This window comes from Fulmarus glacialis, unplaced genomic scaffold, assembly GCF_000690835.1.
Source record: "Fulmarus glacialis isolate BGI_N327 unplaced genomic scaffold, ASM69083v1 scaffold9294, whole genome shotgun sequence".
In the NCBI taxonomy this organism is placed as follows: domain Eukaryota; kingdom Metazoa; phylum Chordata; class Aves; order Procellariiformes; family Procellariidae; genus Fulmarus; species Fulmarus glacialis.
The window spans coordinates 41,164-66,038 of record NW_009209898.1 but is presented as its reverse complement, the minus strand read 5'-3'; the positions used below and the strand labels follow the sequence as shown (position 1 = coordinate 66,038).

The 24,875-nt window shown below is 38.4% G+C and overlaps 1 protein-coding gene across 1 annotated transcript in view; it reads right to left on the bottom strand.

The window, feature by feature from the left end:
- Nucleotides 1-3,418: 3,418 nt before the first annotated feature.
- The window catches only part of OSBPL8 (oxysterol binding protein-like 8), a 53,400-nt gene continuing 31,943 nt past the window's right edge, over nucleotides 3,419-24,875 (bottom strand). Inside the window, exons 7-22 of the mRNA XM_009576982.1 lie at nucleotides 21,001-21,085; nucleotides 19,644-19,815; nucleotides 16,146-16,380; nucleotides 14,568-14,752; nucleotides 13,714-13,795; nucleotides 12,922-13,020; nucleotides 12,405-12,501; nucleotides 11,963-12,061; nucleotides 10,577-10,674; nucleotides 9,105-9,194; nucleotides 8,381-8,517; nucleotides 7,865-8,050; nucleotides 5,274-5,361; nucleotides 4,794-4,896; nucleotides 4,099-4,204; nucleotides 3,419-3,846 (exon numbers count right to left, since the gene is read on the bottom strand). Of these exons, the coding sequence (XP_009575277.1) occupies nucleotides 3,711-3,846; nucleotides 4,099-4,204; nucleotides 4,794-4,896; nucleotides 5,274-5,361; nucleotides 7,865-8,050; nucleotides 8,381-8,517; nucleotides 9,105-9,194; nucleotides 10,577-10,674; nucleotides 11,963-12,061; nucleotides 12,405-12,501; nucleotides 12,922-13,020; nucleotides 13,714-13,795; nucleotides 14,568-14,752; nucleotides 16,146-16,380; nucleotides 19,644-19,815; nucleotides 21,001-21,085 (1,998 nt within the window). The 3' untranslated portion in view covers nucleotides 3,419-3,710. The remainder of the gene's footprint in view (nucleotides 3,847-4,098; nucleotides 4,205-4,793; nucleotides 4,897-5,273; nucleotides 5,362-7,864; nucleotides 8,051-8,380; nucleotides 8,518-9,104; nucleotides 9,195-10,576; nucleotides 10,675-11,962; nucleotides 12,062-12,404; nucleotides 12,502-12,921; nucleotides 13,021-13,713; nucleotides 13,796-14,567; nucleotides 14,753-16,145; nucleotides 16,381-19,643; nucleotides 19,816-21,000; nucleotides 21,086-24,875) is intronic.

Sequence of the window (24,875 nt, the reverse complement as noted above, 5' to 3'; positions counted from 1 at the left end):
CCCCCGAGTCTGACTAAGCAGGAAAGTTAGTTCTCAAACACAAAAGCCCTCACAAAAGGTCAGATGTTACATATGGCACAAACTTGACAAATCTGCTTTACATGTCTCGTAACAGCAAGAAACCCAACAAGAAGGCACTGTTTACAGTACTTGAATATCTGCTAAGTTTTCTGTGATTTGAGGATACCCTTGAAATAACAATAATTAAAACTTACAGATGTACGGAATCCTTGTTATATGTTATTTATACAAACAGTGGCAAAGTAGCATCCTTTAAGAAACTATATGAAACACTGAATCCAAAGTCTGTTTCACAAACACCAGTCTAGCAAAAAAAACCAAAACTCCTAAAGGCACAGGAGGGCAGCAAACAAAAAAAGGAAGAAACCACCATCACTACATTTTATGGGACAACCTTTCAAATAATTTATGAGATTTAATTGGGGGGGAGAAACAACCAGGCTATACCCTCATCAAGTAATGTCAACTATTTAAAAGGAATCAACATGTGAAATGCAAGAAACATCATCTACTGCTGAAACTGATACTTGCTACATTTCACATGGCGTATTTACTTTTTCTTACCTTAGGTCATCTGTACCTAACTAGGCAATCTGTACCTAAATGGCAAATTAAAGGCTTAGAGTGCATTTGAAAAAACAAAACCAAACCAAAACAACAAAATTACATGGTAACAAATTCTGAAAATATTTCCTGTACAAGAAAAAAACCAAACAAGATTTGTAAGTCAAATGTGAAAACAAGTGCTGTTTTAAACTTTAAAAACTAGTAGGAGGCCACAGCCCTCAAACATCTGCAAACTGTACAATAATTTTTTGTAACTATGTGCAGAGCTCAGTCTTAAGTACATAACATTCAAGATCAGCGACACATCATGGTTAAACAGGACAATGGTGATGCGCTAAAGAAAAGGCTCCATACACGCCTGTGACCAGCTGTACTGTAAAAATCAGGCAAGAAATTTCTTTGTTCATTCACATGAGGGAACATTATACAAAACCCAGCAAAATAGGAATTACTAGGGTTTTGATGTACTTTTTAGAATTTAAGTTATCTAATCATACAGTCAGGCAGAAGTCTGCAGTTTTACTTTTCAAAAAGTTTTATCATAGATCTTTTACCTTCCTGGACCATCACTGAAACCACTTGTATAAGAGAATTAAACTCTAAAAAATAAGTTGAAAAGGAAAATAAGCACAGGCAATTTGTCTCGCTCTGTTCAAGTCTTTTACTTATCTTGAGCTGAGCATGAATTTCAGATAGGGAGTATCTGTTTAGTCCGACATTGTCCAACACTGCGCTGCTACCCAGCTGGCTGGGTCAAATCCACACTTACTACCATGCAGTCCGTGTAAAAATACACGCAGGCTGTGTTATTAACTGATCTTGAATAGAAGTGATTAAAAAAATCAACATGAAAGGGCAGAAGGACATTTCTATTTACAAGGGAGATAAAAGCTTGTAACTATCAGTCAAGAGTTTCAGCACCACAAATTTAGCAGAGTATTATTTTAGGGGATTGAAGTTATTGCCCAAATTCTCACTCATTTCCTCTTGCACTACTCCCATGTACAGAGTATGCTTAAAGGCTTGTAATGGATCTTAAGACAGGTGAAGCTTTGACATCTGAATGCAATAATGAATGGCCAAATTCCAGGCTGAGAACATTACATTAGTGCTATTATATTCTGCTTTCTTTATGCCATTTTATACGTGGCTAACAATTTCAGTTTCTGTTTAGAGACTTAATTTAGGGATTTTTTAAAATTTTTTTTTTAAACAGTGAGGGACTTTCTATATTCACAAATTTTACCTCATCAGCTGTAGATATAATAGACATCCACTCAAGTTTGGTCGTGCCCATGTATACAAGATCACTCTGGTTAAGGTGACTCTGCATTCCAGAAAATGATTCAAGACCAAACTATGCTAATATGAAGCTGTAAGAAATAATCTGAAGTTGACTGCTTAAGCAATAAACTTTTACATAGCTGAGGCCCAAAGAAGGGGAAAGGTAAAAGAGAAGGGGAGGTGTGTGAAGATGTCAGCCACAGGAATATATGAGCTAGACTGACAAACAACAAGTAAATAGTATTTTCACTAAATACGGGGTGAGACTGATGCAGAACAGAAAGGTAGATCACCTGGAGAGTCAGGGAGGCTGCCCAAGGCCGAGGGATAACCGGGCCATGGCAAAAAGCCAAAAGTGATCTTTGAACTGTTCCACTGCCCGGGATGGATTTGATTTCTGAGAGGATCCTCTGAAAACAAACTCGGCTGCCCTTTGCACTGTGCCGCTCATCCTCCTGTTGTCTCATATGGGTTACTGAGAGTACCTTTACAATACTACAGTCCCTTGTGGACTTGGTACACTTGAGTGGCATAAGGAATTCACCAGATAAACACTGGCACTAAATTTTTTTTCTCAAATTTTACAAGTTCTACGCATGCATATATTTCTTCAAATAAAAATGTTAGAAACCCTGGTTTTAAATTGAAACTTAAGCTTCACATTAATTTGTATGGCTACAGCATAATGAATAGGTGCATCTGTGTGTTCTGTTAGGTAGTATATACTGCAGTAAGGAGGAATTTAACAAAGACTTAGGGTTTCACTCTCCTTTGTTTTGATATGTATGTTGTTAGCCATCCCACAATTTCTGAAGACCTTCCCCTTGTAAACACACATGTTTTCATTTGGAAGTGAACTCATGACGGTGCCCGAATTCTGTTCTACATCGTCTGCCTTTTGGGAGGTTCAACAAAAGCTACATACTAAGCACACCTTTGCATGTTCACATCTTGTTTCAAAAATAAGCAGTCTGTCTGCTTACGGTGACACGGCCACACACAAATGTAAATTCAAAGCTGTAGATTTATCAAGTCTTAAAAACACGACGTAAATCCTTGACATTTGCAATTCATGAGACAGAGTGGACCAAGACAGTACCATCCTGGGTGCTGTACTGTTAAAAATGTGCTCTGTACAGTAGATGCAGGAATGTTTTTATGAAGAATCTGAAGTTTGAAAACTATAAAAATAAAACAGCTGGCTTACAAGCCACTATAGTAATTCAGGATAAAAACTGTGATACTTCCAAAACAAATCAAGGACATTACATTGCAGAATTCCAAAAGACTTCAGCTTTTTACTTGCCAGTTCCTAACACTCACGATCTTTGTATAATAATGTATTTGTTTGACCTTAAACAAAAGTTTACTTCCAAACACCCAACGCCATTTACAAAAACTGTTGGCTACTTCAAAAGCTCCTTTGTTACAAAAATGGCAAGTTTAAATGTAACAAAGTATGCTCGTTTATCATTCTGTCATAACAGGAATCACATCCTACCTACAGGGTCTGACCTCTGAATTTTTACTTCATCCGTTCTGCGGTGAAGGTTCATCAGTACAGCATATGACATAATATAAAACACAAGGCTGATGTCGTATGTCTGCAAGACAGAGGCACACACCAGGAGCAAGAGTGTACTGGCACTTACACAATTCTTACTTCAACTGGGTAGACAGGAGTATGATTCTGAACCATGGATGCTGAGGCAAAGTTCTGTAAGGTGTTGCTACAGGCCTCTTTTAGATAATATTGCATCATTTAAAGTCCAACCTAAAACATGGTCCCCAGTAACAGTTCGATCATTCCAGTTCAGAAAGGCCTTTGTTCACACTTCCTATTTGAACAAGAAATTAATGATAAGCTGCAGCAGAACCACGAGTAAAATGAAGACATAGTGCTTAAACTGCAAGAAATGGTAGTCCACAGGTGGTGAATTAGAAGTGACTCTATTTCGTAGAGCCATAATGTCTCTGTAAGATAGAAAATAATATCCTGTAAATTACAATCTAGACAATTTGGCATTTTCTAATATGTTAGGGCTCCCTACAAAAGACAGTTTTTGAGGAAAATTAGGAAACATTGAGCAATCAACATTTGGGAAGAAGGGTAGTTTAAAGACATCAGGGCTCTAAAGCAGAAGGATACATACCAGCCTCCAAAGAAAAAAAGCCAGAAAATTAGTATTCTCTAAAACCATTTCAAAGCATTTTAAATAGTACTACCTCTTAATGTCTTCTTGTGTTTCCTTTATAGATTCAATGGCACTCTGCAGTTCACCCAGGTCTGGCCCTTTTTTCCTTATTCTTGTATTATGCTTCAGAAGTTGCGCTAGAAAGATACAAAAGCCAGATGTAATTCACAGAAGTGACTGCTAAGTCAAAAAAGGAACAAAGTACTAATGACAAACTCAACCAGCTGCAAAAATGAGGAGAAAGTTTCCTAACCAAGCTTCTATTGAAAACTAAAGCTTTATTTCAGAGTCATCTATAGCACACAAGGACAGCAGGGTAAGCACTTGAAGTATCTTAAAACACTCACTGTATTGTTTAATTTCTGCAAGCATTGTCAACAACAAAAATCTGCCTTGTAGCAACATACTGATCTACAAATTAAAACGATTCATCTTGTTTTAAGAAAGAAAAGAGTTTACAAACACAATTTTTTCCTTTGTGCAGCACTTAAGCCTACCTACACTACATACTGATGTTTAAAAGGACAGGAAAGTTTGCAATTAAAACCATAATCCATTCTGCTTCTTTTGTTTTTCCAGAATATGCTTCACATTGGATAAAACCGTGATCTAAAGCATGCATTATTTCATAATACAAACATTGAGATAAGAAGAGTATGTGTGACTACAGAACTCTGTTTCACTGTCAAATTTATTATTTCTGTATGCAAATGTATCATTTCCTACCTTCACTCCCAGAGGAATCCTGGTTATCAGGCTCTGGGGATGAGAAACCACACTCCCCTTTCTTCTGACCAGCTGGCTTTCGTTTGATTTTTGGAACATTAACCTACAATTGATAAACTTACGAATTATTTCCAGAGAACCAGAACTGTAGCAAAGCAGCACATTCTGACAGTAATAGTTAAAAGCACAATATCTAATAGAAAGCAGTCTGAAGTTTCTGCATCTTCCCATTTAAGGGAAAATATACATTAAACTGTTGAGTTCAAGTTTGCATATTTTATATTCCTATCCAATCAAGTCATCTCTACTGCTTAGGACGCAACACAGAAGTGAAAGACTACGGACTGGGTAAACTACATTTTTGTAGGATAACAATAGTATTTCTCATCGCTCCCAATGCTTTGATGACCTTTATACACATAATGCAGTATGTACAAGTCCCTGGATCTTGCTGCACCTGCTAACAGAACTGGAACATACCATTGGTGTCCGATGTCGAACTTTCGTTTGGATGGTGCCATCTTTTTCAAACTGGATCATATCATTCAAAGGGTCCCATGGTCTGGTACTAGACAAAGTGAATACAATTGATTAATACCAGAGCGATTTAAATCAGAAATATTTCCCTGCTCAGAAACTATTCGCTATGAACAGGTTAAAGCTCTCTCTCCCTATATAGAAGTCAGACATGGAATAAGTCATCCTATCTTCCACCTACAGACCAGTCCTAGACTGAAGGGCCAAGAGAGCCAAAAATAAATTTCACTTCCAGGTCAAACCCTCAGCCAGCTGGTAAGAGTACAAGCTATTGTATGAACCAACAATATAATTATGAAATTATCTGGTTAGAGATATATATTTGTCAAACATGGAGAGGTTTTCTGCTTAATGTACAGTTATTACTCTAAAACTACAGGGAAATTAGGGGATTTTTTAAATTATTTAGGAGTGTTATTTGTTTTTTCTTTTAAGAGATGCCTAAGAAGGAGAGGTTAAGAATCAGTCACCTCAAACCTGCTTTCATCCCGAAGTGGCTAATAGTAATCAAAACTGGTTTCAAGAGGCACTAATGAGCTATGCACAGTTTGCTTGTTCTGATTTTTTACGAGTGCTTTTCCAAGTACAGGTTGATATAGAATTTGGGGGAAAAAAAAAAAAAAAATCAAGCAAAATACACATAGCTCACTGGAGAACAACAAGCAGCCAAAGGCAAAAACCGACATCCCCACTGATTACAGCCTTTTCAGGATAGAAACTGCAAGTCAGCTGCATGAAGATTGTTCTGATGCATAGCTTTAGTGAGAGCAGATTAAGCATGGATTTCCTTTCATCTCCTCCTGTGTGCCTTTTAAAACGGTTGTAGCTGTTTCAGGTGTTGTGAACATAGACCTGCATTTACATCTTAGCTTAACCTGACTTGAGCCAAATGTCATCTAAGGTAACTGGGTAAGAACAAGGCATTGCTCTCCCAAAGGTCTTTTGTATCTGTAATCCAGATGCCTAAATCCATAATCCAGAAACTTTAACAAATGCCACAGCTTTCACAGTAAGCGTAAAAGACTGCTCTCTACACGGACCAGGTAGTGAGCCGGCATTATTGCATAAAAGGAGACAGAAGTTTCTTCCAGGGACTGCTGACAGGGCCGACTGCTTTCTAGCACATAGTAAAATTTCCATGGCGCATCCTTGAACCACAAGGCGTCAAGGAGTCAAGAAATAACGCAGATGAACGAGGTAGGTCTTAAAGCTACAGGGGATAGTCTAACAGATTTAAAGTGCAGAACTTTTCCTGATGGTTTTACACAGGGTTCGACAGTATGGGCAGTCAATTCAGGGGGACTATTCACAACTCTTCCAAAAGGAAGAGGCATCAACAGCACTAGAAGGTTCAAACCAAGAGAGGGTGTTTCACATTTAGTCTAGTTGCGGAATTCCCTGTTGCAAGATGTTTTGGGTGGTAACAGTCTGCACAAACTTAAGAGGAAACAAAGAAATTAATGGAAAAGAAATCTATTGAGAGTTGCTAAATACACAGAATCCCTCCTTGGTTCCAGGAAACCTCAGAGTTGCAAATTTGCTAGAGACATGAAGAGTACTCAGGATTCTTGTACTCTGCCCTATACGTACGCTTAGGCTGCTGCCCCAGTATTGCCATTCTTCTACAGAAAGGTGAAGGGTTCCCAGGTTTAGCCATGGGAATATACTTCCAGGATGCATGGCTTCAGAATTACTTAACTCAGAGCGTATCATCTTTGGACATTTTACTTTTACAATCCCTACAATATAGAAGCGTGCTGGCTATTGAAAAAGAATCAGCAGAATGCGGGTGTTCTGTGAAAACCATCACTAGTAAAGGGCTCAGCTCCAAGCTGACTCTTGCAAGCATTGGTGAGAACACAGAATGCATCCCAGCAGTCAGGGAGACAGCTACATTTTCATCTTCTGATCCAGATCATCACACAAAGAGATCACAGACACTCCTGTGTGCAGGGCATATTTGACAGCTGAGCAGAGCCACCTGGTCCCAGCATTAACCACTGCTGTAAACCTGTTATTCTCAGAGTTATTCTAACATATAACAAATTAAATAGCTCAGTTCAACTAAGCACAGGCTCTTCTGATTTCCAGACACTAGATTTTCTGATTTCCAGTTGGTATGCCCATATGTACCATATTTTCCAGTCCAGGAAGATCTGTGTAGCTGCTCTGGTCAGTCTGGGGGGCAGGAAAAGGAGCACAAGAAACTCTAGAACATAGCACAGATTTGTAGAGGCACATAACCATAAAGATAAAAACAGAAAAAGCCCATTGCAATGGTTACATGAAACATGGTTTGCTGCATTAGCATTCACTGACTTCTCAACACTAAAAGGGCCAACCAAGTTCAGCTAAAAAATTATGCATTTTAATTAAAAAACATAAATAAGAATATCAAATAGCATTGCGTATTTCACGAGTTTGAACTCAGCTCTATATCTGAGTTCTTTCGCTCCTGAAACCACAGGAAGAGGCTCAGCAACATTACCAAGAATTTAACAAGTATTTTTTGTTACAAGCATTTCAGGACTCACTCAGCATATTTGTAGTGCCATTCTCCTGTGACTGAATCCTGATCGAACAGCTTGCAGGTCCACTCTTCACCCTTGAGTTTCCTCTCTTTGGCACTCTTTCTCTGAGCTTCTTCCAGAACGTATTTCTCTTGAGTAGCTTCTGTTTGGTCTTTATTATTTATTGCTCTTGTCACTTGTTGCCAAAGCCTGACAAACGAGCAACATAGGGAGTTACATTCGGGTTGACAGAAATAATTGCAAACATTTCCTTAATTATAGACTAAGTAAACGGACCAACCTCTAAACAGAATATTACCATGTTGTAACATATGTTTTACCTACATTTCCATCAAGACTTTCCATGATTGTAAGGTTTGTAAATAATGACCTTTTATATAACAGTGTTGCTTTCTTGTTTTACAGGCCAATATTGGCAAACATGGGAAAGAAAGCAGTCATAATTCGTTCATAATTTGGAGAAGATTATGAGTTTTTATTTTGTCAAAATAATTACACATTGTTCTAAAGTGAACTTACTTCTCTGACTCAAAGTCATCTTGCTCTTCAAACTTCACTGTGTATCTAGGTAATCTACGCTGCTTGATATCAGATGTCGGGTTCCAGAAAGTCTCTGAAACATCTGTCTTCTTGTCACTAATAGTAACTTCACTGTCCTGTAACATATATAATTCAGTTACCTTAATTGTAATAATCTCAAAGACTGCCAAAATAACACAAAAGGGAGGAATAAGCAATTTTTTTTGTAAGGAGAATTTCTTTTCTTTTGGATGCACGTAGTTAAGAATAATTAGATATGCTAACTTTAAAATACAATTTCTGCACTCTGTGCTAGTTCTAACTTGGAACAGAGATGCAATGGAACCATTACCACACCCAAAAACCAGCGGTGCCAGTGTCATCTCACCCAGAGCTGAAAAAAGTTTTAACATTTCATGCTGGTGCCATAACAATTCTTCATAGTACTAACACATATACTAAAAACATTTCACAAACTGAAATATATTTTCTTCATGAACTACTCAAACGTACACAACTTTTCCACCTTTTAACAGTTGCAAATAACACTACGTTGATTCTATACTTTCTTGAGAACTGTCAAACTGTAAAGAGATACTTTCTATAAAAGTGGTACTTAATCAACTCTTTTTTTAAAACTTGGATCTTTTTTGTAACTAAATGCTATTTTCACCTGTCTCAACTATCAGCCAGAATTTATAAAATACCATCACTCACTACTTACCCAGTGACCCTCCAAAATAGCCAGAACTTCTTTGCCAAGCTTAATTTTTCCTGATATTTGGTTAACACTGTCGTTGTTACCCAAAAAAGGCTGCAAAACAAAAAGAAATGCTTTCATGTTTGTTTTAATAGCAAATTATTTTTGCATTTATGTTTAGTGTTAAGGAAAAAAGTGCATTTATGAAATGTGATGTAAACAGCCCTGATGACTTTTAATATTATAACTTCTGCCTGTTTAATCCCCAAAACAAGTCTAAAACCACAGTGAGTTGTTCTCTTATGCTGTATTTTCATAAAACATTTTGCTGAGCAAAAGCATTTTCTAAAAAATGTGGAAAGAAAACAGAAAATAATGCAGAAAATAGTGACACAATGATATCTTGGAGGAAAGTCATTTGCTACACTAATTTCACCACTTTGACAAGGACCACTTCTTACTAGAGATTAACTCTTGCAGAAGCAACAACAAAAATGATTGCCAGGGATTTTCTTCAGCTTTTTTGATAGTCTGCACAGGATACAGTCCACTGTATCCTCTGGGCTGACAAGGCAAAATATCAAATAACACAGCCTCCGAACTTTTACGTTCATCCTATAATTTCAACTGAATATAGTTTCCCTCTCCACGTGCACACTTCTCCTTAACAACTGTTTGTTCAGCTTTAAATCAGTTTCTGCCTCAAAGATGGAAAATGTATTTTTCAGAAGTGCAAGCTATCTCTGAGTAGTTTAGAAACCTTTGTTTAGCTTTTGTGAGTGGAGCGGGGCTCCTACAGCAAGCACAGCTGCCAAAAATAGTTCATGTAAATTGTTGCTTAGCACTGGGCATTAGGCTGATATAAACGTTAGCCAAAGCCTTTGCATCATTTTTATTCGAGCTATCATGAGCAACTTAAATTTTACCCAGGATGGAAGAGAGGAACCTGGGTCTGAGTTCTCCTCCAAAAGCTCTCCAGGAGTTTAAAAAGACTCTGAAGATTTTTAGAGAATTAGAAATCACCAAGGTGTCTTAACAACAATACACAAAATACCTGAACCACTGATCAGATCACCAAACAGTTCCCCTAGACACTTTCCTAGACACACACTGTTGCCACTGCTGGAGGTAAGACAGACCACTGCTTTTTCCCCACTAGAGCTGTTCCTAAGATTCATGCAATATGTTTGCATCTCTTATCCCCGGAAACAAAGACAGCACTGTAAGTTCCAGTCAAAACCTTTGGAGAAGAATACATTAAAAAAAGAGATGACAATATAATTCCCTTTTTAAAAAAAAAAAAAAAAATCACTATTTGCTAGATACACATAGCTGGGTATGTAGCAGTTAAAATGAAAATTCCTCCGTTTCCAAAAAGACAAAAAGACAATTCCATATTACATCAGATCATACCTAAGGAGTGACCTAATATTTTTTTTTTTTCATTATCATTATGCTCATTCTCCTTCTAGTGCTCACTCACAGCATTTACTAACCTTAAGTTTGAATTCAATTGTTGCACTGTAGCCAGTTTTCTCACAGGTGATGTTGACTGTTCCCCCAAGCTCTAAGGTCATTGTGCCATAAAGAATTCCTGCAAGAGAAAAAAAACAGCTAAAATGAACGTTTATAACTGAACAAGACAAAAAACTTAAGTTATTTGGGCATAATTCCTAGAGTAAACATGTCTGTGCCAGAGGAAAAATCATCTTTTTCAGATGATCTTCCCTAACGATAAGCATGATCTTTCTGCCAAAAAAGATAACCCAAACAAAACCAAAAAGATCTAAGTGACTTACAGATAAGCAGGAAAAACAGTTTATTAAGACATATCTTTAGCAGCATATGTTGCTGGCCCTAGCAAGAGTGGTATTTAGTCTTAATGGAGATGATTGGAGGAGGGAAGCTTTTGAGGTTAAATAAAGACAGGAAATAACTCTATGACAAAGAGAGCAACGAAAAACTTCACTTGAACAGAAGCAGTATGTCAGACCACAGGTGAAGACAATCATGGACAACCAATATAAGACAACACTGATCACCTCCTTAAAGACTTTTGGAAGTACACGGTTGACAACGCTGAGTACACTTTCTTTCCCATGATTACTGTCTTTCCCTCTGCAACCCAGCTTTTTTAAAGGTAGAAGAATATGCAGGGAAGGAGAATGTGCATGGTGAAAAAAATCCAACAGAGTATTAAAAACATCCATGAACAATGGAAAGAGAAGAGCCTTCCAAACTAACATCAAATTATCTAATTCTGCTAATTAATTTTTATACATCTCAAATATAGTTGCTGACTATAAGGTTTCTGAAAGAGAATTCTGGCAGAGAATATATGGGTAAGTATAACTGAGTAAGTAACGGTTTAAAAATCAGCAACTCTGCAGTGTATTTTGTACTACTACTGACTTTCCAGAAAGCTTTACGAACTACTGATTGGTTTCCCATAGTGAAAGTAAAGACAAATGGTCGTGATTTACACTCAGATCACACAGTGGGGTGTGATACTACACTGCCTTTTATGTTTACAAGAGGAAAATATTGGAAAAGCTCAAAACTGTTCTTTAAAAAAAGCAATTCAAACAGTAAATTACTGTCATGTAATGACAGATAGCTATATATATGCTCTTACTATTTATGGAAAAAAGCTTTTTCTGTGCCAAAAAAAGCATATCATTGCTTAAACAATAGATATATTTTTCTCCTGATAAAATATGTGGAGGCCTAGAGCCACCAATGTTGCTAATGTTCAGAACACTCTTCTCAGATGACAAGCTTGAATCCAACACAGTATACCATTTAGAATAATGAAATATTTAGAATAGTAAACTCCTGTTCTCATAACTTTGCCATCTAGAGAATGAAAAAAACCCCGCTACCTTTACAATGAGCATATGGCATTGTCATTACATAATCTTCTCCCCTATTTAGGAATGTTAGCCGTCCTTCTCCATCTAGTATGGCAGATAACGAATTCCCTGAAATTCAAAGACAGAAAATGACATTTCTCACCCTGCAGGACAACAGTCAACATTTCCTAATAACTGAGCAATAAAATTAAGAACATCAGTGTATTTAGCATTGCAACCTATCCTGTCTAGAGAAGCCACTATAATACACTTCTCCAGTTAAAAATTAAAATACTCCAAAAATAGAAATTAATATTCCAAAGACCAGTAGCAAAAATTTATAAGGAAGGGATAATACAATGATCAACCCCCTGATTCTTCTAACAGCCTTCTTTCATCCACAAAACACAGCTCATTTGCACCGATTTTACACTCCTCAATAAAGGTACAACCAAAAAAACTCATTATTTACCATAGAATTTGGATTTGGCCAGAATGCTACCACTAAGGCAAAAACCATCCTTGCGGTTGCTAACATAGAAGGCAGATATTGGAGGATGATGGGATACCTGTTGAAAAAACACATTTAAAAAAAAAGAACATGCAACATAGTATAAACCTTGAGCTAATAATGACAGAATGCAAAATTCAAGCTGCACGTAATAGAATACAGTTAATATATGTAAAATGTGACTATAATCTTTAAAGATAAAGATCAAGCAAACATTCTTACTAAATTTCAAGAGTTAAGAAAATTAGCACCCGACTTTTACTGGAGGAAGAGGAAACAAAAATGATGGAAACACCTTTCTCTCTGACTCTCTAGGAAGACACACTAAAAGAGACAGCTGTACGCTCATCAGGAGAGCTTTTAGGATACTATGCATACACTTAAATACATTTTCTGAAACCGCCACATCATTTATCTAGCACAAAAATGCAATATATTTATTTCTCTTCAAAATATTTGTGCTGGTTATTGCAGCTACCTGTTCTGCAATGTAAAAAGTCTTGCTATTTGTCCTTGGATGAATCCACACGCAGCGGAAAGTCTCACCAAGTATAGGATTGTATGGCTTTTTTAGTCCCTAAATAGAAACAGAACAGAGAGTAACCATACAATGCAGGTACAGAACTTACGAAGTATCTTCAGTGACAGACTGATAAAGTAAGACACACTCAAAAAATAATACATATGCTGAAGCACATTGTAGTTGATTTCATCATTTGAGTATTACGCTCAGTTACTCTGCTCTTCTTTCTAAGGAAATCGGCATAGATTTAGTGTATCTGATAAACTATTCCAGGCTACACATAAGGACAAACGGAATACAAAAATTTTTGTAGGAGAATTATTACAGACCTTTTGTCTGAAGTCAGGTAGTAAGTACTTTCTCCCTTCAACAATGTTTCCCACCAACACGCCTGTACAGAATATTTAGTGTAAAGCTAAATGAAGTAGTGGAAATATTACTCCTCCAACTGCAGCATGTTATCACCAAAGAATGGTAAACATAGAACTGGCTCAACTTTATCACAAAATGTTTAGTTCAGCTTCTACTCCAAGGGAAAAAAACCCCAATTGAATATAGTCTATTTTAAGCATGGCAAGGGACCAAAAAGTTCCACAATGTATTTGCGTAAATAATGAATACTTAACCTTGCTTTTAAAAATGCATAACAATATAATTTAAAAACAAAAACTTACTTCAGCACATCACTAAACCCTCAAACTGGACACAATGACTAAAGTAAAGACAAAATGATATGTGAGAGGACACCTTTGGCTTTTTGTAGAATCCCGACAAATACCACTTCACTACTTTTTTCATGCGGTTGTAAGCATTCTCTTCAAGAGCAGCTCTATGAAACAAACAGAACACACAGATCAAATATCAATATTGTTTCAGTTATAACACACTATCAATTGCTGTGATATATCTTGTGTCTAGGATTAGACTAAAACAAAGGTTTTGTGATTTGCAGTACTGTAAAACTTTCAGCCTCAATTGCATCAAATTAAAAGTTTTCAAATAGTCGTCTGAAAATAGAAATCAAACAAAAAATCACAAATGGTATTTCCATAATTGAGTCTGTTCTTTGTAACATTAGATCCTGTTCCACCCCCACTGAAGTTCTTCCATTTATAAAAAGGTACTATTTTAGAGAACCAGCCTATTCACATATAGAACTTACTGTTGAATAATATTCCAATTTACAGTCTTTATTAGATACATTTGAGCAGGCAACTATAAATCTGAATGGAACTTAACACTGTATTCAAAAGGTTAACTGGTACTCTTTTACCATTTTAAATATGCCTCTTAGAGAAAAAAACCTAAACTAATTTTGAGAAGTCTTCTAATCAGTCTCCAAAAGCTAAACCAGAAATGTCTGCAACACAACTGCTACTACTAAGAGGGGCCAGACTTGAAGATGTACTATATGAGCTCTCAGGCAGTTAGCTTTCAGAAAACAAGGATATCTGATGACTGATACATGGTCACACAAACATTCAAACTCTAAGCAGTACACGATGTTGTAGTAGACCGGATCAAACGTTTCAGTATACACTGTTACCCCATTTTAGTTTAAAAAATGAAGAGAACAAAAACCAGAGATAGGATTGACTCACTCGGAAAGAAAGTCTGCATGGTAGTAGTAATCAGACAGCTTGTCCAGGAAAGAACGAGGCTCCAAGATAAACGTAGGCAGTACAACCTTGGACAAGTCCATTCCCGGCCGGACTTGCTTCAGCAATGTCCAGATCAGACTTTTGTTTTCTTCTGACACTACTTCTGTCTGAGCAGCCTCCCCTGCCTAAGATGAACAAAAAACTGCTTACAGAAAGGAGAAAGAAAATAATCCTCCAGAAGACAGGTCAACACATTCTAAGGATGCAATGAAAATGGAGAATGGATACTTAAAATGAACGATTCAGAAAAGCTGAAGCAACTATGGGAGAAAAATCAAGTTTCTCTAAATACACTTATACATCTTCAGTGAAGTATGATAGATATACTATTCAGCATTAAAAACTGCATTTGTTTTCATCAGCCCTAGAACAGAAAAATTTGAGGTAGAATGTTGTTCAGAAATCTTCCCTTAGTTCTTTCCTGGGCATTAAGCACATGACCCTGTGTTCTCACGTGCAGGACTTATATAGCAAAGGGCTGTTCATTCTACCAACTTTTCCCCACCATGAAAGCTGCCACATTTATGCTTTACACTGCCTTAACTAGTCAACATTATCAGTGACTTTCCTTAAAGAAAACCACTACTTAGGGGTAAGTGAGCAAAACCAGCAGCCACACCCAAATATGCTCCTTTCTGTCCAAGAAGAGGGGAGATATTCTTCCTTACAGTTCCTGAAATCAAAAGCAAAGGTTGTAGGAAAAGCATCCCTCTTTCCAGAACATTCTAAAACTCATACTCAAGAATTTATTGTAAATTTAAACTCCTCAACTTTTCCTAAACTACTGCTTCTTCTGGAAACAATACTAGAAAGCAATAAAGCACAAAGTATTTATGTCCCATAGGTATGAAAAAAAAATCTCATAGTTAGCACTTGAGAAGAAAGGGGAGATCTGTGAAAAAGCTCATCTCAATTTCTGTTACTAAGTTTTTTGGTATCTTTATAGCAAGTAAAACACACAAATCCCTGTCATATTTGCCTGTGTAGATACGTAAGACAATCTGCGGAAGTGGAATGACAACTCTGGGGCATCATATTAGAATGCAAGGTGACATCAGAAACACAGCAAGCCTTTGACTGAATTCTGCAGACCCCACGGCTGCTTAACTCCTCTCTTGCAGTAGAAAAACAGAGGTGTCAGCTTGCATTAAAATCTTCAACTTGAAGATTTTTACTTGAAGAAAAAAACAGGAGTAAGTTAATAAAAAACAAATAGAAATAACAACAAAAGGACGGGTAGACACGGTCAACTTCTGCTGCAGGTGGCCCTTTCAAATTGAGCACCTTCTGTCTGAGCAATATTCCAGATAATGTCATTATCTCTGTCAAAATCTCAGACACAAGCACAAGAGTGGCAAAGCAGAGCAGAACATGGGTGAACAGAACTTTTCCCCCCCATTATTGCTGAAAATATGAAAGGCAATCCTGCAAGTCAGCTTTCAAGCGTAGTCTGACCCCTAAAATATCAGCTTCCTATTTGGAGAAGCTGCTTGTTTACTACATCAACAGCACTTTTACCTCCCCAAGTTCTTCATGACTCTGTTCTAAATAAGTAGTTTCCTTGATATCAATTGGTTCTGGATCAATGTAAGAATCATCCTGTCGCTCCGAAGTGTCGCTATCACTTTCTTCGCTTTTCCCCAATCCGTCATTATCAGATTCCTCATGGTCATGGTCGTTTTCCTTATCAGATTTGTCAGAGTACATATCTTGATCTTTAAAGTGATGCCTTTCAATTTCACTGTCATTTAACCTACAAAAAATAAAGGCTAAATGAAACTTGAACTTCACACAATAATTTCATGTTTCCAAACCAGGAGCTTAATAAAATACACACTAAAATTGCCAATATCAAGCCTGATGTGGCAGCAATGTCAAACTAGCTTTGCTGGAAACATATAGGATGTACTCTTCCCACTGAATTGTCAAACACACCAAGTTTAGAATAGTTCAGTTGGAAGGGACGTACAATGATATCTAGACCAACTGCCTGACCACCTCAGGGCTGACCAACAGTTAAAGCACGTTGTTAAGGGCATTGTGCAAATGCCTCTTAAACACTGACAGGCTTGGGGCATCGATGACCTCTCTAGGAAGCCTGTTCCAGGGTTTGACCACCCTCTCGGTAAAGAAATGCTTCTTCATGTCCAGTCTAAACCTCCCCTGGTGCAGCTGTGAACCATTCCCACGCGTCCTATCCCTGGATCCCAAGAAGAGATCAGCACCTCCCTCTCCACTTCCTCTCCTCAGGAAGCTGTAGAGAGCAATGAGGTCACCCCTCAGCCTCCTTTTCTCCAAAGTAGACAAACCCGAAGTCCTTAGCCACTCCTCACAGAACATGCCTTCCAGCCCTTTCACCAGCTTTGTTGCCCTCCTCTGGATGCATTCAAGGACCTTCACATCCTTCTTAAATTGTGGGGCCCAGAACTGCACACAGTACTCCAGGTGAGGCTGCACCAACGCTGAATACAATGGGATAATCACCTCTTTTGACCGGCTGGTTATGCTGTGTTTGATGCACCCCAGGATGCGGTTTGCCCTCCTGGCTGCCAGGGCACACTGCTAACTCATATTGAGCCTGCTGTCAACCAGCACCCCCAGATCCCTCTCTGCAGGGCTGCTCTCCAGCCAGTCCTCTCCCAATTTATACCTTTGTCAGGTGCAGAAGTCTGCATTTGTTCTTGTTAGATTTCATGCCATTGATGATTGCCCAATGCTCCAATCTATCTAGATCCTTCTACAAGGCCTCCTGTCCCTCAAGAGAGTCAACAGCACCTCCCAGTTTGGTATCGTCAGCAAACTTGCTAATGGTGCATTCAACCCCTCCATCCAGGTCATTGATAAAAATACCGAACAGGCTCTAGGATTGAGCTCTGAGGAACACCGCTGGTGACAGGTCGCCAGCCAGATGTAGCCCCATTCACTACATCCCTTTGAGCCCTGTCTTTCAGCCCGTTCTTCACCCAGCAAATCATGAACCTGCTCATCTCACAGCTGGACAACTTGTCCAGAAGGATGCTGTCAGCGACAGTATCAAAAGCCTTACTAAAATCCAGAAAAGCGACATCCACCACCTTCCCTTCATCCGCTAGGTGGGTGACCTTATCATAGAAGGATATCAAATTAGTTAAACAGGACCTTCCCTTTGTGAACCCATGTTGACTGTGCCCGATGACTGCATTGCTCTTTAAATGTCTTTCAACAGCACCCAGTATGATCTTGCCCATAATTTTTCCAGGCACTGAGGTTAGACTAGCAGGTCTGTAGTTCCCTGGGTCTTCCCTCATGCCCTTCTTGTAAATTGGAATAACATTGGCTAGCTTCCAGTCAGTGGAGACCCTCCCAAGACCTCTGGTAGATGATCAAGAGGGGTCCCGCTGTAACATCCACTAGCTCCTTCAGTACTCTGGGATAATCCCATCAGGCCCCATGGACTTATGAACATTCAGCTGATACAACTGGTCTCTTACAATTTCAGTGTCCACAAATGGAAAGTCACTGTTCCTGCACTTGTGGTCCTCCAACTCAGAGGACCGGACACCCCAAGGTCTACCAGTATTATTAAAGACTGAGGCAAAAAAAGCATTAAATGTCTCCGCTTTTTCTTCATCCCTGTTTTTCAGGTGACTGCCTTCAACAAGTATGGGTCCAGTGTTTTCCTTGGACCTTCTCTTGCTATTAATGTACTTAAAAAAGCTAGCTCTCAGTTGAAGCTAAAATTGCTTTCACTTTTCTTCTCCCTCTCCTGCCAACCCCATTAAAACTAGGCCTGCAGGTTTTGTTGCTTAGATAGTTAAGCACACTGAATACTCTTAGAATATGCTATATCCAAAGATCTACTTAATTAAACCATTAGTCTTAATTAGACTTAACAGTTGTAGTTAATTGCTGTGATTGTAATCTGGGCCAGTTGCTGATATGAAACTACTATTCATTGAGTACAGATCTCCAGCTGAATCGTACACAGCAATTTTATTGTTTCCATGAGATGAAGGAAAGAGCAAAACTGTAGCTGAGCCTGCTTGGTCATCTGGATAGGGCCTTGAATCTGGGCTGGGGGCAGTAATTTACCTTTGCTGTGCTTTTCTCAGACTATCTATGCCAGAAAGAATTGCATTTCTCCCAATCCAGGTCTTCTGTCTCAAATACAGGAGCGTACTCTTAACAGCAGTACAAAATTCCTGCCCACTCAGAAAAGACAGATGGGCAGCTAAATCTTCATGGGTGGAAGGGTTTATTTGAAATAAATTTACCTGGAAGTACATCGAATTGGTGGAGGATTACTGAGAGAACTGTGCATAGCACAAGCTTCAGACCCAATGATTTCAAATAAATGACTGAATATTTTATAATTTCTAATGCAGTTAGGTACCACAATTGAAGTGTTTGAAAACACCATTCATTCGCCATGCTTGTTTAATAATGTATTTCCACAAAAGCTTATGCTCCCAAAAACCTGGCTGAAAAGTATTTATTGAAATAAACGGGAGTTACTCAAGGGCACTCAGACATTAGATACCAGGTGATACCAGATAATTTCAACTTTTGTGCATGTCATTTAATATAATAATAGGGTGACTGAGTCATTATTCAGCCATCTGATGATTCAAAGCTGAGACATACTGAAACCATTTAAATAACGATAGGATTATTAATTTCTTTAACCAAAGAGCAGCAACTTATATTCACACCTACCAACTTTTGTCACATGTACTAAACTTATTTTCAGGTGAAGCGAACAAGAGAGACCAACTTCAAGATATAAAAAATTAAAACTTTAACAGTTTAACTGAGTACTTAAACTTAGTGATGTGATACTCGACTTCGAGTTCCTTGGGCCAAATTTTCCTCTGTACCACTTTGCTTGAAAAAAGGTTTTTTCATTTTACCCACATACAATATAAAACACAGGAGCAAAAAGAACTGCAACCTTAGAAAGACATTCTCCCTGTGGAGAAGTTATCACTACAAGGTTCTGCCAACAGGACAATCAGGTTTAGTAATTAATTCACTTACGGTAAGTTTTCTCCACTGTGCAAGTTGTTAGCACGAAGCAGACCATAGAGAGAGACATGAGTACTGTCTGCTGAAGAGTTCAAATCATGTTCTTTACCTTCTCTAATCATTGTACGTTTAAGCAGACTTGAACATTTCAGTGCCAGCTCCAAAGCATCCATCCAACACCTGCCTAAAGACAAATTTATTATTAGGCGAAAAATTAAGGATTTAACTGAACTATACAACTTCCATTTCCTAATTTCACAATCCTTTTGGGTCTTTGCCTTTGAAGACATACTTCAGAGTTGTTCCATGTTACATGCATTGGATTTTATAATTTGGTGGGGACATAAAAACAACTCACAATTACCCAGCTCTGGTACAAGGGATGCTTCAGGGTAGGCCAAGCAAGGTAAGTCATGATTCTGTTAGAGCATATTCCAGCATTTCTTCCTTAATGCAAGTTTTCCATGCCTGGTTCCATCCAGGCCCTGACAGCTGAATTCCTCCAAAGTTGTCTGCAACCCTGCTCTAGGTTTTGAAGACTAAGTAACTGCATCGGTCAGCAACATTTGCTCATGTAATACGTTAACAATGTGGAAAAGGAGCTATAATGGTAGCATATAGATGCCATTTCCATATAAAATGGAGACATTCTGATTTTTTTTGGCAAAAAATAACTAAACAAATTTGTGTGTTCTTTCCACTCCTTATTTCTTCATTTCCATGTATCTAATCCTTTTTTCAATACAGAAAGCAAATAGAGTCCTATTTTTAAAGCCTGCAGGGGTATGCTTAATTAACCAGTTGAAGGAAAGCAGCTGCTAGAAAGGTCACACAACAGTCTTAAATTTTGTTTCCACATTGTAACCTTTGAAGATGGTTGCATTGATAGTGATCACCACCTTCCCAGTGATGAAGGGTGTTACAAAACTGTATTTTGAAGGAACTTTTACTACTAGAACTCGGTGCAACTGCTGCACTTTATAATATACAAATGCTTTCATTAGAAAGAAAGAATGTCCACATTGGCACTTTAGAAAGGCGCTAGCTTGAGTATTTAGACATACACTAATATATTTAGACATACATTAATATAATTAAATCCAAAATAAACCTTCGCCCCTCCTGTACCCAGCCAATGCTCGCAACTGCAAGGAGTTCAATGACAGTTTCTTCAGGTCAAAATTCTCCTTTAATAACCACGAAAAACTACTAGTACCAACACAACTGAATGCACTAAGTTAAGGGAGAACCTTAACAACAATTAAACTGCAATTACAGTGCTGTAATAGACATGGTAAGACAACTGAAGCCATCTCTTTCTAATAACTAACTGCTGTCACTGCAGAAGAACACTGAAATATCTATTTACCATCTGATTCTGAAGCGGCTCGGATGATCAAATAACTGCTGGGCAATGGCTGAGTTATAGAACCAACTGCTTCGCCTTTGGGACCCTTGAAATACACAAAACAAGCAACAGCATCAGATATTTTAATTCAGTTTTACAGTTTATCATTCAATGTAATAACAAGCTGACACACTGCAGGGCTATTTACTGTCACTCAGCAACATCTAATGAAGACATGAATGGAAAGATGGACAGCCCTCTTTAACTGGATTTCTTCTTCAAAGACTTCATTCTAAGAATAGCTCCCACTTCAACCCCACTTTAAAAAGAATGGTCTTTGGGATTCAAATAATTTTTGGTGGTGTTTTTTTTTTTTTGTAAATCATACTTGGCATAGTAACTTGGAAATGTTCTGCTGATACTACTTATAGCAAGACGACAAAAGCATCAGAAGAAACACCACAGGAGAGTCACCCTCACTGTCCGGGGATTCCTGCAGATGGGTGTAGAGAGATCACATGGGACAAACCATTCCTCTTCAGCTCAGTATTTCATCTGAAGAGGTAAGATTGAAAGCAAGCAAAATAAAAGACACGCCTGTAGGGTGGTTTAAGAGAGTTGATTTACAAGTGCTGCCTAGTAGAAGACCCCACATTTGTACAGCCACTGGCTCTTCCCCCTCCAGTCCCATTCGTTCTTGATGAGAGCAAAGGTTCCTTCTCAATTCCTACAAGGATGCTACAATTCATAGCACAGAGAGACAGGAGGGCAAGCCAAACCCCTGCAGAGAACGGGAAGCCCTCTTCAGTGATCCACTTCGTGCTTGTTTTACATGACAATGTGTTTGGTGTCTCAGCAGCATCCTATGCTCCAGAACTGCATGATTTTTGCCTGTCTTCAGAAGACAGATGAGTCAATTGCGATTTAAATAAAATGGAAATAACTCCTCCCACCCAAACACTATGTATTGCTATAGGAACCCACTCATCCTTTCTCCCTCCCTCCTTCTCCTTCAACCTCTCTACCTATACAGTAGTCAATTCCACACAATACTTAGGTGCCTAACTGTAGGCTTGTCATTTAAATAAGAAAAAAAAAAGATGATGCCCAGGTCCATAAAAGACATTTAGATGCTTAAGTGTCTCTATAAATGGCATCAGCAGGACAGCATGACATTATGTTCAACTAAAAGACACACAGAGCATGTCAAATGCCAAAGTTTAATTTTCACTATGAAGTTCTTCACATTCCAAATTAAAAGAAAAAAAAAAATCCAAAAGACCTTTCCACTTCTGTCGAGCTTCATTTTAGAATAAAATGCTAAACAACCATTTTAAAGCCCCTTCAAAAAAAGTTTACCTATGGTAACTTTAAGACAACTGGTAGGCAAAGAGGGCTGTATTAAACATACTTGAAGCTATCGTTGAAAGCTGGGTTAAGCCTGCCTAACTGATGAGTTAACACATTTTGGTCTGGATCGATTTTCCCCAGACAGAAGCCTAATGAAAAGCCAGTACAAGGCTTAGAAGAGGGAATTGGAAAGCCAGCAGAAGTCTTGAGCAAAAGCAGAAAAAGGCAGATATTTTAGAAGCAAGCAGAATGAAACAGCCAGAACGTTTCTGAGGGCGAGAGGTGAGTAACGAGGAGCCTTGGTGGCACTTAAATACCAATACAGGCAAGCTAGCGCTGGTGTAAATGATGTTCAGAAACTCCTGAATAGTCAGTACGGAGTAATAGCAACTTGGGTGTTAGAAACAAGATTCCAAACCTCAGTCCCTCTCCGAGCGAGCAGAAAGGTGAGCCTATGAAAAGTCTTTGGTGAAGCAGCAACACGGGGATTAGGAGTTAGCGACTTAGGAGAACCAGGTGGGACAATCCCATGCGTGGGCACCCCTTGCCCCGAGGGTGGGCAAGCAGGGAAGAGGTCTCACTCTCACCGGGCCCCTGGGGAGGGGCGAGCACCACGGCGCAGGGCAGTGCCAGGGGTGGGAGAGGTGCTGGGGCGCTGCACAGAGGGGACCGCGGCACCGTGGGTGTACCAGCACCGTACAAAGACCTCAGCCACCACAAGGCCTCAAAACTCCCAGGTCACAGGACATGGACTAAGGGCAGACCTCTGCCCGTGAGAGCTCCCCTTTAGGGTTATACTGTGGGCATGCAGGGTACACTACTTACTCTGTACCGAACAACTATAATTTAGAGATGAAGTGTGGGTTTGGTGTTTGGGGTTTTTTTTAATGCAAGAAAGCTATACTCCCCTAGGTGCTTTGACAATACATTGATTAAAACTGAATGAATCATTTGCAGTGAACATTTAAGTAGGTTGACTTATTTTGGAGTAACTGCACTGGACATTTTCTTTGATATCACCCATTATGGTTTCAAAATCAATTTTCAGTATGTTAGTGTTCTGTACAAGAGAGACATTAGTTTCCATTTGTTAGGTGACTTTATTTGAACTGTCTCTGTTCCTGACAGAATGATGATACAACTACTCCAATACAAGGTAATGGGCAAGTTAAAAATTCCACTAGATTAAAAAAACTTTGAAGTTTACTTCCTACAGGATATTCATGCCAATAAAACTCAAATGCCATGAACATTCAGAGAAAGCAATAAAAACTGACAGGCAGTCACACTTGACTAAATTTACTTATGAAAAATTATTTGCAATAGCTTTTCTAGTCACGAATTTTAGAAAACTGAAATGGCATCAGGACCGGGCACATGAGGAAGACAGAACAAGGTACAGTGCATCAGCTACCTCAAAGTGCAGGAGGAACATCAAAGACCACAGCAACAGGCTTCAGGGAGCGTGTGAAGTGACTGGCCACAAACTACTGCAGAAGAGAATTTGCAGTCTGCCAGAAGGACACACTATGGGAAGTGTGTTGAAGGGAGAAAATCTCCTGCAGTACTTACACCTGTGTAAATATTTCTTGCAATGTCATCTTCCTGCACTGACTGCAAACAAGGCTCATTTTGCCTTAGACTTCAGGCTCGTTCTGGTAAATCTACTCTGTAAATCAGTCAATTGCTATTACGCTTATGAAAGTTTGCCTCATGATAATAAATCTGTAACTAGGACATTATAATTGACTGGGTAAACATGGCAGAAAAAGGTTTCAAACTTCAAGGCCTTTCATCTAATTAAATACAGTAATTCTCAACTGCAAATAGCCATACCAAAATGAACAAACGCCACTCCAGCTCTCAGCACATTTAGAATGGACAATACCAACTTGTTCAGGTTCAAAACTTGACCTACCTTAAAAAAGCAAAAATCTGGTGGGGCATGTCCTCTAAATTCTAAATATCTAGTTAAAAAAACAAACAAATCCATTTCTCATTGCCAAGCAATAAAGAAATATAAGACTGATTTGTGATCTTCTGCAGACAGGCCACCACTTTGCAATGTATGTATACATGATCATAAATAATTAAAGCATATTAACACCAAACCCTATAGCCTTGAAAAAGGATATGAAGTTTGTGTTCTGCAAATGTGAGATCACCACTAATTACTGAAAAGTCCTCCTAAGCAATATTAAAATAAAATCATTCAAAAGCAACTACAAAAGATTTGATCTAAGTTTGGTAAATTTAGATAACATTGAAAGACCACAAACAAACATCAGGAATTACACTAGCTGACTGACTTCCCATTCTGAGATAAGGAAGACAAAACAACGCAGCATATTCTACAGATGTGACAGTACATCTATATCAATTTAAGATTCAGAAGATACAATCTCACAATTAGTAGCTATCTTAAGATGTATGTTGCAGAGGGCATAATTAATTTATTATGACAAGGGTCCTAATATTGTACAGTAATTTAATCTTAACAAGATATCATTTCAGGAGGTAAATATGTTCACTTGTGCTGTGCTTCC